The sequence below is a fragment of the Oreochromis niloticus genome, linkage group LG20, assembly GCF_001858045.2.
Source record: "Oreochromis niloticus isolate F11D_XX linkage group LG20, O_niloticus_UMD_NMBU, whole genome shotgun sequence".
Lineage (NCBI taxonomy): Eukaryota > Metazoa > Chordata > Actinopteri > Cichliformes > Cichlidae > Oreochromis > Oreochromis niloticus.
Window position 1 is genome coordinate 528,145 of NC_031984.2, and position 12,875 is coordinate 541,019.

Consider the following 12,875-nt stretch of genomic DNA (forward strand, 5'->3'; position numbering starts at 1 on the left):
CTCAGCTGACCGCAGTGAACGTATAAGGCACACATCCTAACGTTTCATCATCATCATCAGGTGACTCCTCCAGTCTCAGCTGACTGCAGGTTTCAACCTTATAAACAGGACATTTGCACAATGACTGAAACTAGCAGCACTGAATGAACAATGGGCTGGGAGGTCAGTTCCTTGAGTGACGAAACGTTTCTCCCACTGAAAACCTCTAGATGAACAGAATCAGCCTTTTGGGATTTACTTACCTGGATGACTGAGCATCAAGACATCCAACGTTGTTATTGTTATTTCCATGTTAAACACATGTGGCGACAGTAGCCTGAGTTGGGTTTAGCAGCAGCTGTTCAATGCTGTGTGACGGGTGAAGAGTCTCCCGTGAGCTCCTATCAGTCACGTCTCCAGCTCCAGGTTGGCTGGCTCATTAGTCACACTCTTTCTTTATGCAGTGAAACCTGAACTGCTTTGTTGCATCAAAGTGTGTTTTTCCCTGCAGGTGAGTCTGGATGCTCGGGTTCGAGAGGTGATCAACAGGAAGATGCAGGACCCGACGCCACACACCTTTGAAGACGCCCAGCTGCAGATCTACACGCTGATGCACAGGGACTCCTACCCACGATTCCTCTCCTCCAACATCTACAAGGCGATGGTTCACGGCGGTTCCCGTACGCCCTCTGAGTCCTACTCCTAAACATCTTCATCCAACCTGCGCTCCGCCTCCATCCAAATCTTTCAAGCAGTCATCACTCCATCCTCAGCTCTTCCCACGTACTCGTCTTCATCGTCTCTCCACTTCCTGTTTTCTTCCTTTTAGTCACACTCCTGCTCACTTTATTCTTCTTTTGTAGTCACCTTCTCTTAATGTGGAGATGATCATTTTGAAAACAAGAAAGAAACTCTGGAAACAGATTTACAATGTTTATAAAAATCTATATATTTTTCTCGAATTTGAAATCTTAATCAGGCCTTTGATGTCAGTTTGACCTTTTTATGTGCAGGATCAGAGTGTCACCATGAAAAAACTTTATCCTCAACTTTTCCATGAAGAAGAAAGAAAAGCTCCCATTGTGCATGTTTTATAAAAGTGCAGTGATTAAAAACTAGCAGTTAAATATTAAGACAAACTCCTGGCCAATAGTTTCAGCTCAGCGAGGCTTTGAGCTCAAACAGATGAATTTTAATAGCAGTGAACTTATTGATTTTGGGTGATTTATGAGTTTTACTTCACTGAAATCAGACTGAGCTGATCCCTGATCCATCCCTGCCTTCCTCCTTCTCACGGTTCTCCTCCGCTTGGGTTCATGTTTCCCACCCACTCCTGAGGGCACCAGCGAGTGACACTGAAGTTTTTCTGGGACGATTGTTTTTTCAGTGGGAGAAATATTCATGTGTGTCATCAGCTCTTTGTGGATTTTTACCAGCCTTGCCCCTTAGCGTCTCCTTTCACAGAGCCAGCTGACTCCTCCACCTCGCGCTTCAGGAATGATGCGGCTCAAAGAAAAAGATGGATGCTGTGTCGTTCCCTTTCTCTGTTGTTGAACTGGAAACACGACGCTTCCTCAGACGCTTCATCTTTGGTAGTTCGCTGGATCGATGACTTTACTCCTGACCACAGGGGGGCGCCGCTTCCTCCAACTACTGATTAACAAACGACCACATGAATATTTTATATCACAGAACCGAACATGGAACATTTCACCTACTTTTGTTTGTCGTGGTCTCTCCTCATCCTGGTTTTTCCAGAAGAGGATGACCCAATGAGACTGATTACACCCGACACACACACACACACACACGCACACGCACACACACACACACACACACAGAGCAATAAAAACACTGGAGTTTAGAAAACACACACAGAATCAACACTTTCCTTCCATTAATGGTCAGAAAGACACACATTTGAGTTTCAGTGTAAACGAAGCTGCTGTGACCGTAATGATGATTATTATTAATAATTAGTCTGCAACCAAAAACTACTATCACTGAGAGATGAAATGTAGAGAGTGCAAAGCTGCAGGTGGACGTTTGTGTTGTAATAAATGAACATTGTGTCTGCCTTGTGTCGCAGAGACCACAAGGAGGTGGTGTTAAAAATGACACACAGGAGGTTTTGTTTGTGCGGGTGGAGAACGTTTCACTGTTTACGACCAAGAATAACGCACAGGTGAAGTTGGAATTTTATCTTCTTTAAGTCAGACGTACACCGCCATCACGTGTGGCGTTTATGGTCGCCACATCTGGTTTTTTTTTACAAATTTATAACAGGCCCTGTTAGTATCACACACACACAGACACACACCGGGGCTGCCTACCTGGGCGTTGCTGCTGCTGCTGCTGACCTCTGCGACCTCTCACTTTTGACCTCACCACTGTCTGTGGCTCCTGATTAGCTGCAGGAGGCCACTGGGCTCATCTGTGGTTGGTCCATTCAGGAAGGGGGGCGGGAGGAAATCCCAGGTGCAAAAAAGCAGCCCATGTTGTGAGGCAGACGCTTCCTGCAGTGCTTCATGGGAATGCTGGTGTTGTAGATGGAGGCGAAGACCACAGGTTCCAAACAGGAGATGCCTCCGTCTTCAGCGGACCGGTCACGCGATGCATTTCTCTTCGTATTGTTGATGTTATTTATTTTCTATTTTGTTAAAACTGTGATTTTAATTGTACAAATATAAAGAGAAAACTGAAGATCCAACGAGAGGCTGCTTGTTTTGTGACAGAAATGACCTGAGAGGTCAGACAGCGTTCACACCTGTGTTAACACCAAGGACCGAATCTCTAAAATCTCCCAGGCTAAAACACTGTTATGATAACTGACCAGCACCAACACACACACAGATTTCATTAACCATGTCAGGGTGCTAGCTCGCTGGTTTCCCATGTTCTGATGGTAGGATTTCTTTCTAACCTTCGGTCTCGATGACGAGGAAAACCTACTGATCAACGGTGACTGCAGGGTTGGTGAAGTCGGGCCAGCTGATGTGATGATGAACCTGAGGGCTCTATGCTCGCCACAGATCACCAACACGTTTATCTGACTTTGTGGTAAAGTCACAGACTTCGCTTTAATCTGTGACAAATCGTCCATCAGGCTGTGGGACAGGAAGCTTCGATGTTTCCATTGATACCGTCTAAAGTCTCACAGCTTTAAACAAACAGCACCGAGTCCATTCAGACGCAAAATAATTCAAATCTTTAGATGAACCAGTTTCTGCTGCTGTCAGATTATTTTACTATTAGATTTTATCTTTTCCAGAGGTGCTGTACTTTTATTTATCCTCATCATCTGATAAAGCATCTGAGCAGGGGGCGCTCACAGGGATCATTTGATAAGAAACAAGACTGACGTGACGTGTCAAATACCTTTTTTATGAGCCCAGCTTAACAGAGAAGGCTGGTAATCACGATACTTGTTATCTCTGACTGGGGTTTTAGATTTTAGTCCAAAAGGTCAGGATATATAGAACTTTAGGTCACGGTTAGCTACAGAGCTAATATAAAATCATCAACACAGGAAGCAGGAGGGTAAGGGTTAAACTGTTCCCAGTAAAGGTCACGCTGTGTGAAGGAAGGAGACAAACACCATCGTACGACAGGAAGAAGCTTAAAATGAAGCAAACGTGTCCGTCCACCGCTCGAGGTCAGTCACTAATCTGCTGCTGCCTGGTTTGAATGACTCTGTGAAAGAATCCTGATCCTCAGAGTCGTGTCTTGAACGAGGGGAATTCTTTGGAGTCCAGGACACAACTTCTTTGCTGCTGGGTTAAGGTCAGACACTTTCTTATAAACAGTTCTGAGAGCACAACAGGAGCCAAGAGTACAACTCAATAAAGTTTCCATGAACACAGAAAATAATGAACCAGCTTCCTGAAATCTATCATCTCAGACTTTTTCCATTGAGCACCGATTATGTTCTCTCACAAATAGACCTATGAAAAGATTCATTTGTACATCTTTTTCCTGTGTAATTTGCAAGTTTTTAAAAATGTAAACTGTTAGTTTTTTCATCACATGGAACATTCAATCTGTTTTCTCTGTCTCTCTTCATGCTCATGTATGGGAAGAGCTCAGCGGTGTTTCCACAACAAACACAACAGGATCCTTCTCAGCTCTGCTTTCCCACCACTCTTCATCCTACCCGTCAACACACTTCCAAACACCAGCAGCATTTAGAAAAACAGCATGAGGCCTCTGCTCTTTGTTTAAGTATTCTGTCTTTGGCTGGAAGCTTGGTGGAACAGTGTTAACGTCCACATTTATTTAGACGAATACTGTTTAACTTCTCGAAAGTGAGCGTGTGTTGGTCTGTCCAGGCCAGGTTAGATATGCATCAGACTGCCACATCACAGATCTGTTTAATCTGCCTATCAGCCAACCAGCCCCATCTGTTTAGACTTGTCCTTGACATTTTGGGGCATAAAGCTCCTTTCAGTTATAGCCTGAAAAAGATTTGTGAAGTCTCGGTGGAAAAACCTTTCCTGAGTCTGTGTGAACATTTGTGTTGAATTTGAGGCACTGAACACCTTCAGGGGTGATTATAACCAGGATTAGCAATCACCAGGGTTCACTGGTACTGTAACCAGTCAAGTAGAGGAAGAAGGTTTGTTGTCACTCGCTGACTGTTTTGCACAAACTAACGATGGGAATTACAATCCATTAAATAGAGGATTAGAGTAACTCTGCAAATAGTGTGAGGATAAATTAATCTCATTTTCACTGACCGACAGTGAAGATTAACCGTGAAGGAATGGAGAGACAATGCTGGTACCTCAACGCTGCACGAGGTCATTGTTCGTTCGTCTCGATGAGCTAAAAAATAAAATTAAAAAAAAAAAAAAAATCACACTCAGCTAAACAACCATCAAGATTTTTTTTTTTTTTTTTTCTTCAGATGGCACATAAACCAGCCGAATCCTTCTCAGTTTGTATTAATCACAACATTTTTCAGATTGGAAGCCAGTCCAGCCTACATAATGACTGAAAACACAACACATGGTCAGTTATTAGAATCAAACCCAAGTGCTGATGACATCATACTGCCACTGACTCAGTCTAACAAGTCTTTGGGGAAATTACAGTGAGAGAAATCATTATGTGATGAAAGTTTTCCCACAAAAAAAAGAAATGGTCTCTGGTTCATTTTAAAGAAGACAAAATATTCTGCATTAACTCGAAGCTTCAACTCTCACCACAGACTTTTCATCGACCTGACAGGAGACTGGCGAGGACAGTTCATAATACCCCATTCTGGTTCTTCGTCTTTAGCCAGTCCTTGGTTCTCTTGGTGCTATGTTTAAGGTCTTCCTGGAAAACCCACCCACAACCAATCTTCAGCGTTCAGGTTGAGGGGAGGAGGTTCTGGTCCAAGATTTTAATGGTACATGGCCCTGTGCTCTGAAGATGTCCTGTACACGCAGAAAAACAACTTCAAGCATGTTTCCACCTCCATGCCAGACGGTGAGGATGCTGTTCTTTGGGTCATACGGTGGGTAGAGCTGAGTTCCATTTTGGTTTCATCTGACCACAGCACTTGCTCACCCGGCTTTCCTGAATCATTTAGATGTTCACTGCAAACGTCAGATGGGCCTGCTTGAACATTTCAGTCCATCGTCTTGTGATCATCCTCTCCCCATGAGGCAAGATCTTGCTCCAGACCGAGAGCAGCTGATGACCATTTTAAATTTCTGAATAATCAAATGCAATGCCTCACCAAGTTCATGGTGGTCGTCGTTTACTTCATTCCAGCCTTGGGCAGGTCTACGGTGGGAACCGGCATTCTACCTGGGTTGTAAAGGATCAAATACTTATTTCACCCAATAACATGACATCAGTTTTGTCTAATGTGTTTCTCTAGATTTTTGGTTGATATGCGTCTCTCCATTCAAATGAAATTCTAAAAGAAAGACTGCTGATTTCTTTGTGGGTAAACTTCCAGGTTCAGCAGGGGGCAGGGATGGTTTCCCTTCTTACTGATGATGGTGATTTCTGAAGCCAAAACAATAAAAACAGCGATTCGATGGTCTTCATCCAAGAGCAGCTTTAATATGTTCAGCACATCATGGCAAAGAAAGGCATACTGTTTCTGTGAGCTGTGATTTGAATATGGCTCAAAGCACCTTCAGAAAATAAGTCTCAGTCATCAATACAAAACCAATTCAACCAATGGACAACATCAGCTGGCTTTTATCTCTCCAAATACATTGCAGCATTTAGTTTGATATATAAAAAGAAATTACACCAAACAAAAAAAACAAAAAAAATCAACTTCAATAACTTCAATTTGCTTCTTGACAGAAGAATAAACGGCCAAGTTTTCTTCAACAGAACTGAAAGACAAATACAAAGAGAGAGACACCCCAATCAGCCCCAATGCAGAGAAACCTGAAACAGTCAGAAACAGATCAAACTGTCAGTGTCACCTGGCCCTAAACAGAGACTATGAATCTCAGTACCTCAGAAATCAGAGGCAGAACCTCAATGGAAAAAGGTCAAAGTGTGGTGGAAAAACACACCACAGAGCTAACAAACAAATCCAGATCTGGTAACTCAAATCTTTTCACTTTGAGCGGCTTGAGGCAGCTGTTGTTGTGATTTGGCATTTTATAAATGCAAATGAATTGAACTGAAGCTTTGCTCTTCTTATTAATCACCTGCTTCTCCAATTAGTTGCTTCACTTTGACCTGAGTCAGCAGCTAAATCAGCTAAGTCGGGGGTGAGAGGGTATGGTAAGAGCAGAAGCTCAGATAAAGAAGGTTAGCATGCAGATAGAGCTGAGAGGAAGAGGGAGAAGCTGTAGTTCAGCCTCTGCTGCCACCATCTGGAGGCAGAGGCTGCAAACCTGAGCTCAACCATTCAAAGCAACAGACAGTGCACAAGACAAGTGAACAAATGCTCCACAAAAGAGGAAGACCTCAGAGAGGACTCATGGATGTACTGAAGGAAGGAGGGTTGGTGTGACTGATGTGGAGACCTCTAAGAAGGTGAAGGATGATGAGGAAGAGGGTAGGTCGATTAGCTATTTGTCAAATATTTGCAGAAGAGAAACTTTTATATGGCCCTAAATATTTCCAAGACAGCGCCGTGTGTAACACTGATCAGTGTCAACGCCATTTCACGTGTCCTGTGTATTTCTCTGTAATATCAGAGTCAAGGACCTTACCTTCCATCGGTTGCCGCAGTCGTTACACAAAACAAAAGTGGTCATGGGCTCATCAGCGCTGCGGGTCTGCACCTGAACATGAGAATGAGGTGGTGAAAACTGGTCAGAGAACAGCGACCATCAGCCTGAAGATGTGCTCGTACCTGCGTGTACGTGCAGCTCTTTCCATGACACTTGCTGCAGATAAACATGTCCGTCTCAGTTCCTCCAACCTTGGAAAGCTGATGCTCCCTGATTGACTCTTTTGTCAGAGCCTCTCTCATCTGCTTCAGCTCTGCACTCGCCATTTCCTGCAAACACACACACAAAATGCTTCCTTCGACCCACTGACTCCACTCCTTTTTGCAGTTATCCAGTTTACATTCATACAAACCAACGCTGCACAAATGGGGATTCTTACTGTTTCACTCTATAAGCTCAGTAGGCTCTTGACCTCATCTCACTAACGTGAAACTAAAAAGAATTACTTCCTATTTAGACTTTCTGAATAAAACAATATTAGGCCTATAGATATTTTGACAGAGACAACTGTTTTCTAATTTAGGCTCTGTAAATCACCACAATCAATTTAAAATGAAACAACTGAGATGCAGGTGAAGTGCAGACTTTCAGTTTAATTCAGTGGTTTGAACAAAAAGATTGCATAAATGTCAGGAACCAAAGCATTTTAATGCAATCAAACACAAAACAGAAAAGTAATCGGACAAATTACATATAATAAAATGTTCATTGCTAATACTTGGTTGAAAACCCTCTGCTGGCACTGCCTGAAGTCTTGGACATCACCAGATGCTGCTTTTTAACGCTCTGCAGGCCTTTACTGCAGCAACTTTCATTTGCTGTTTATGGGCCTTTCTGTCTGACATTTAGTCTCCAACCAGTGAAACGCTCAGTTGGGCTAAGATCAGCTGACTGACTTGACCACTGAAGAATCTCCCACTCCTTTGCTTGAATAAACTCCTGGCTGTGTGTTTCGGGTCTTCTGTATTATGAAACACAATGACTCTGACTGCATGTAGCTGTGTGTGAGCAGACAGTCTGTCTCTGAACACCTCAGAGTTCGTTCTGCTGCTTCGGTCACATCATCATAAACACTCGTGTCCCAGTGCCACTGGCAGCCATGCACGTCCGAACCATCACACTGCCTCCGCCGTGTGTTACAGATGATGCTGTATGCTTTGGATCACGAGCCGTTCCACGCCTTCTCCATACTTTTCTCTTGGTCTTGGCCTCATCTGTCCAAAGAATGTTTTTCCAGAGCTGTGCCGGCGTTTTTAGATGTTTGTAGCTGATCGAGCCTTTCTATTCTCGGGGTTTATGAGTGGTTGCACCCTGCAGTGAACCCTCCGTGCTTACTGTCATACAGTCTGCTCTTTATGCTACACTTGGGTATCGATACGCCTTCCTCCTGGAGAGTGTTGTGACGTTTGGCTGACGTTGTGAAGAGGTTTCTCTGCACCATGATTCCATGCATCCACTACCGTTGTCTTCCATGGACGTCCAGGTCTTTCTGCCTTGCTGAGTTCACCAGTGCTTGCTTTCTTTCTCAGGATGATTTTGTCACTCCTAATATTGCAGCAATTTCTCAGACGGGTTTTTTCTGTTTTTGCGGCTTGTTTCAGAGCTGCTTTGACTGCATGATGTCTGTTCACAGCAAAATCTTCCAAATGCAAGAAGCAAACATCAAATCAAATCTTTATCTGCTTAAGTGATAATGACATAACAAAGGAACTGCCCACACCATCAAACGGCATTTTAGTCGGTTGTCCGATTACTTTTGGTCGCTTTAAAAAGAGGGTGGGACATGTTAAGGAGCTGAAACTCTTAAACCCTTCATCCAGTTTCAATGTAGATACCCTTGAATGAAAGCTAAGAGTCTGCACGTTATGTCCATTATACAACTGTAACTGGAATATGTTAAGTAAAAAAAATAAAAAAATAATATATATGGATCTAACTGTATAAGTAATACATTTACACTGCACTGTATCGTGAAACTCCACCCCTGACCCGTATTTAAAGAGGAAGATGCACTGACCTCAGCAGTCATACAGGCGATGCGATGTGGCGAGATGTTTCCACACAGTACGTTGCGGCGCAGTTCTGGGTTCTTCTGGTCTTTCAGGTTGGAGATTCGACTTCGTAGACGGGTTTTATATTTCATGTCTGTCGACTTAAACTCCTGGAAGATCTGTGCACACGGCGAGCTGTCAAGGACCAAGACTGTGTGCGAAATGTGTTGGAACTGGAAAAACGTGCAGAACATTTATTGTAGTGCTGCATGTGTTCATTAATACTGAAGCTTTTATGTAATCATGAATGAAATCTGCTCTAGTAAAGCGAGATCCTTCCTGTGAGGACGCTCCCTCTGACACTGTTCAGTGGTCAAGTTTCAGCAATAGCAACACGAAAGGATATGTTCTTCGATTTGAGCTGCCAGGTGCTCGCAGTCCACTCTGATGGCCTTATGGTCATCTAAAACACAAACACCGGTTAGCTTCATGCTCGTAAACAGCACCACAAACACCGACTATCAACTCTGACAGATTCCAGGTGAGGAGTGAACAGGAGATTACTGAGACACAGATTTCTCATTTAGACAGTGATACGATCAGATAAATCTGATCAAAACTCCTCCAAACAAACTGTGACAAGAAATAAAGTTTTACAAGCTTTCTTTTAGCCTTGCTGTCGGATTGAGCAGTAGATTGTTCCAGTTCTGGTGTAGTATATGCTATTCTAGTCTTCCTAAGTATAGAACCTCAGCCTGTTGAAACCTGAGCTTATATGTCTGAACTCTTCTGGTCAAATGAGGCAGGGTTCAGAGTCTGAAAAGGTCCAGACTTCAACATCTTCTCACCGTCCGTCTGCAGCGCCACTACCAGCAGCTCTCGACACTTGCTTCTCACGCAGTCCGTGGTTACGGGGGCGGGGGGGAAGGAGGTGACCTGAGAGAGGGTGGTGGTAGTTGGGGAAGTGGGGGTGGATGGGGGCCCCTCAGAAGATTTACTGCTGAGGAGGAGGTGGAGAGAGGAAGAGAGTTCTTATTCGAGTGAAACTTTCTCCTGATCGCAAACATGTAAACAAGCTGACGCCTCCGACAGTGACGCCGTCAGTGTGCAACAAACCCTTTTTCACTGCTGCCATAATCCTTGGAGGTGGATGAAGACCTGACTGGAGAGCTGTCCTTTTTCTTCTCCTCTGAACCATCTGTCAGATAAAAGCCAACAAACGACTGCAGCCATAATTCTACTTCCTGTTTGTACACTCAGGATTACGGTTTCTAACACTTGATGATGCAACTTAAATCATGCGAACTGACAACAGACACCTGGAGGCACATTATATGTCACATTTCTGTTTTTCTTTACCCACCCAGCAGTTTCTTCCAGGACTTGATGAGAGTTTTGGCTAAAGTCTGAACTTCTTCATTTGAACTTTGTTTCCTCACAGCGTTCACCGACATACCCACTCTGGTAGACTACACACACACACACACGCACACACGCACACACGCACACACGCACACACGCACACACGCACACACACACACACACACACGTGAGTTTCTGCAGTGATTTAAATGAAAATGTTCACAGCAATGACAAATGGATTTGGTCTAATGTATTCATAAACCTCGTGGACTTTAATCTCACCGGTGTGTTACTGCACACTGAAAGTAATAAACACCGAGTCCTATGTTACCTTCAGTTCAGTTAAATCAGACACGCAAGTGAATTTCAGGCTTTTTCGTATCGTCATATTTTTTGTGGAGTTGCTCACCTGCAGCGTCTCCAGAGACATCTTGATGTTCTTCAGTTCTCTCAGCAGGTCCAGAGCACTGTCCTGTAAACAGAACCACCACTTTATTATACATACTTGTTTACTTGATCTAAATAAACGTGATGTGAAAAAGTGTAAGAAGGTTTCTGTCTGAATGTTAAAAAACTATTAAAGTTTGTTCAGTAAAGCTTCACATTTGAATCTTTGTGCAATATTATTTTTCTTTGGTCAGCACACCTTTACATTCAGGTGGAATAAAAACACAGCTAATATTTATTTTATCTTTTACCTCTTTAATAACAAACAAAGTTTCACCGAGAACTCGAGCAGCTGCATGACAAGACGACAGATGAACAGAAGAAAGTTCAGTACAGTCAAACAGCGCAAGTGCAGCACAAGAGAGTAACAGCAGAAAGCAGAACAAGACTGCTCAAAGAAGTCCTGCCATTAATTAATGCTTCAATCTTAAATATGATCAACCTATCTCTAATAATCGGCTATGTACCACAGGCCTTCAAGGTGGCTGTAGTTAAACCTTTACTTAAAAAGCATCCCTAGACCCAGCTGTCTTAGCTAATTATAGGCCAATCTCCAACCTTCCTTTCATATCAAACATCCTTGAAAGAGTAGTTGTCAAACAGCTAACAGATCATCTGCAGAGGAATGGCTTATTTGAAGAGTTTCAGTCAGGTTTCAGAGCTCATCACAGCACAGAAACAGCTTTAGTGAAGGTTACAAATGATCTTCTTATGGCCTCTGACAGTGGACTCATCTCTGTGCTTGTCCTGCTAGACCTCAGTGCAGCGTTCGATACTGTTGACCATAATATCCTATTAGAGCGATTAGAACATGCTGTAGGTATTACAGGTACTGCACTGCAGTGGTTTGTATCATATCTATCTAATAGACTCTAATTTGTTCAAGTAAATGGAGAGTCCTCTTCACACACTAAGGTCAATTATGGAGTTCCACAGGGTTCAGTGCTAGGACCAATTCTGTTTACATTATACATGCTTCCCTTAGGCAGCATCATTAGAAGACATAGCATACATTTTCACTGCTATGCAGATGACACGCGGCTCTATCTATGAAGCCAGGTAACACACACACCAATTAGCTAAACTGCAGGAATGTCTTAAAGACATAAAGACCTGGATGGCTGCTAACTTTCTGCTTCTTAATTCGACCAATATCTCAGCACGAGACAGGAGGACAGAGGAAGGCTTCACAGCTCCTCCTCACTGACATTCAAGCTTCAAAATGAAACGTCTAATGGATTTTAAAGAATTTTATCCAGCTCAACTGACATCAGTCTGTCAGCAAATAAATCGGGTTACTACAGTTTCTCATAACGGTTCCTTGAGTGATGATGGGGATGTAGAGAAGATATAAAACAGGAAGTGGTTGTGGGACACGTTGCTGATGGTAAATGATCCTCCTGACATCACAAACACAGAGCACGTGCTCTGCTCTGACAGCTTAAATTCAAGCCTACAGTGTGCCTCTCCGTCAGTCCAGCCTCAGAGGTCTGTCTGCATCATGCTTAACTTCACACGTTGGTCACATTTGGAGTTCAGGAAACTACAGTTTGAATATTTTGTGCGATGTAATGACATCACTAATCACCTGACTGCAGGTGATTAGCTCTGAGCTGATTCCAGGTGTGTCAGTTTCAAATCTGGACTGTGCCATGATTTCAAAGTGTTACCTTCCTCGCTCATCATCACCTGTCGGCTGCTTTCACTCACCATGCTCTTCTTCTGCACCATTTTATCCAACTTCCTGGCGATGCGCTCCACTTCCTGATCCTTCACCATGTCTGCGGCTGCCTCTGCGTCACTGCGCTGCGGAGGAAAGCTCCATGGATGGAGCGCAAACTCTTCTCCGCCCTCTTCTCTCCTCTCACGGCCGGTCGTTGTGTGCGAGGCATTGTGGGAG

The 12,875-nt window shown here is 43.5% G+C and overlaps 2 protein-coding genes across 26 annotated transcripts in view; one reads left to right on the top strand and one right to left on the bottom strand.

Annotated features, from left to right (window-relative positions):
* rgs19 (regulator of G protein signaling 19) overlaps window positions 1–2,682 on the top strand; it is a 36,704-nt gene extending 34,022 nt beyond the window's left edge. For all 16 annotated transcript variants that reach the window (XM_025901673.1, XM_019349919.2, XM_019349916.2 and 13 more), the window contains one exon: window positions 491–2,682. In XM_025901673.1, the coding sequence (XP_025757458.1) occupies window positions 491–685 (195 nt within the window). In that variant the 3' untranslated portion in view covers window positions 686–2,682. The remainder of the gene's footprint in view (window positions 1–490) is intronic.
* Window positions 2,005–12,875, bottom strand: tcea2 (transcription elongation factor A (SII), 2). Of its 10 annotated transcripts, none has more exons than XR_003215515.1 (11): window positions 12,686–12,873; window positions 10,938–11,000; window positions 10,530–10,635; window positions 10,283–10,364; window positions 10,015–10,166; window positions 9,573–9,629; window positions 9,193–9,347; window positions 7,298–7,444; window positions 7,155–7,226; window positions 4,763–5,775; window positions 2,005–4,673 (listed from the first exon to the last, which is right to left on the bottom strand). XR_003215515.1 is itself a non-coding variant. In XM_025901669.1 (11 exons), the coding sequence occupies exons 1-10, from the start codon at window positions 12,752–12,754 to the stop codon at window positions 5,752–5,754; spliced, it is 927 nt and encodes a 308-aa protein (XP_025757454.1). In that variant the 5' UTR covers window positions 12,755–12,873; the 3' UTR covers window positions 2,005–3,749; window positions 5,705–5,751. The 10 variants fall into 10 exon arrangements, 8 of the variants coding, with proteins under 8 accessions (XP_025757454.1, XP_025757453.1, XP_005465463.1 ...); XR_003215516.1 differs by having other exon boundaries at window positions 2,005–3,749; window positions 4,716–5,775; XM_025901669.1 differs by having other exon boundaries at window positions 2,005–3,749; window positions 5,705–5,775.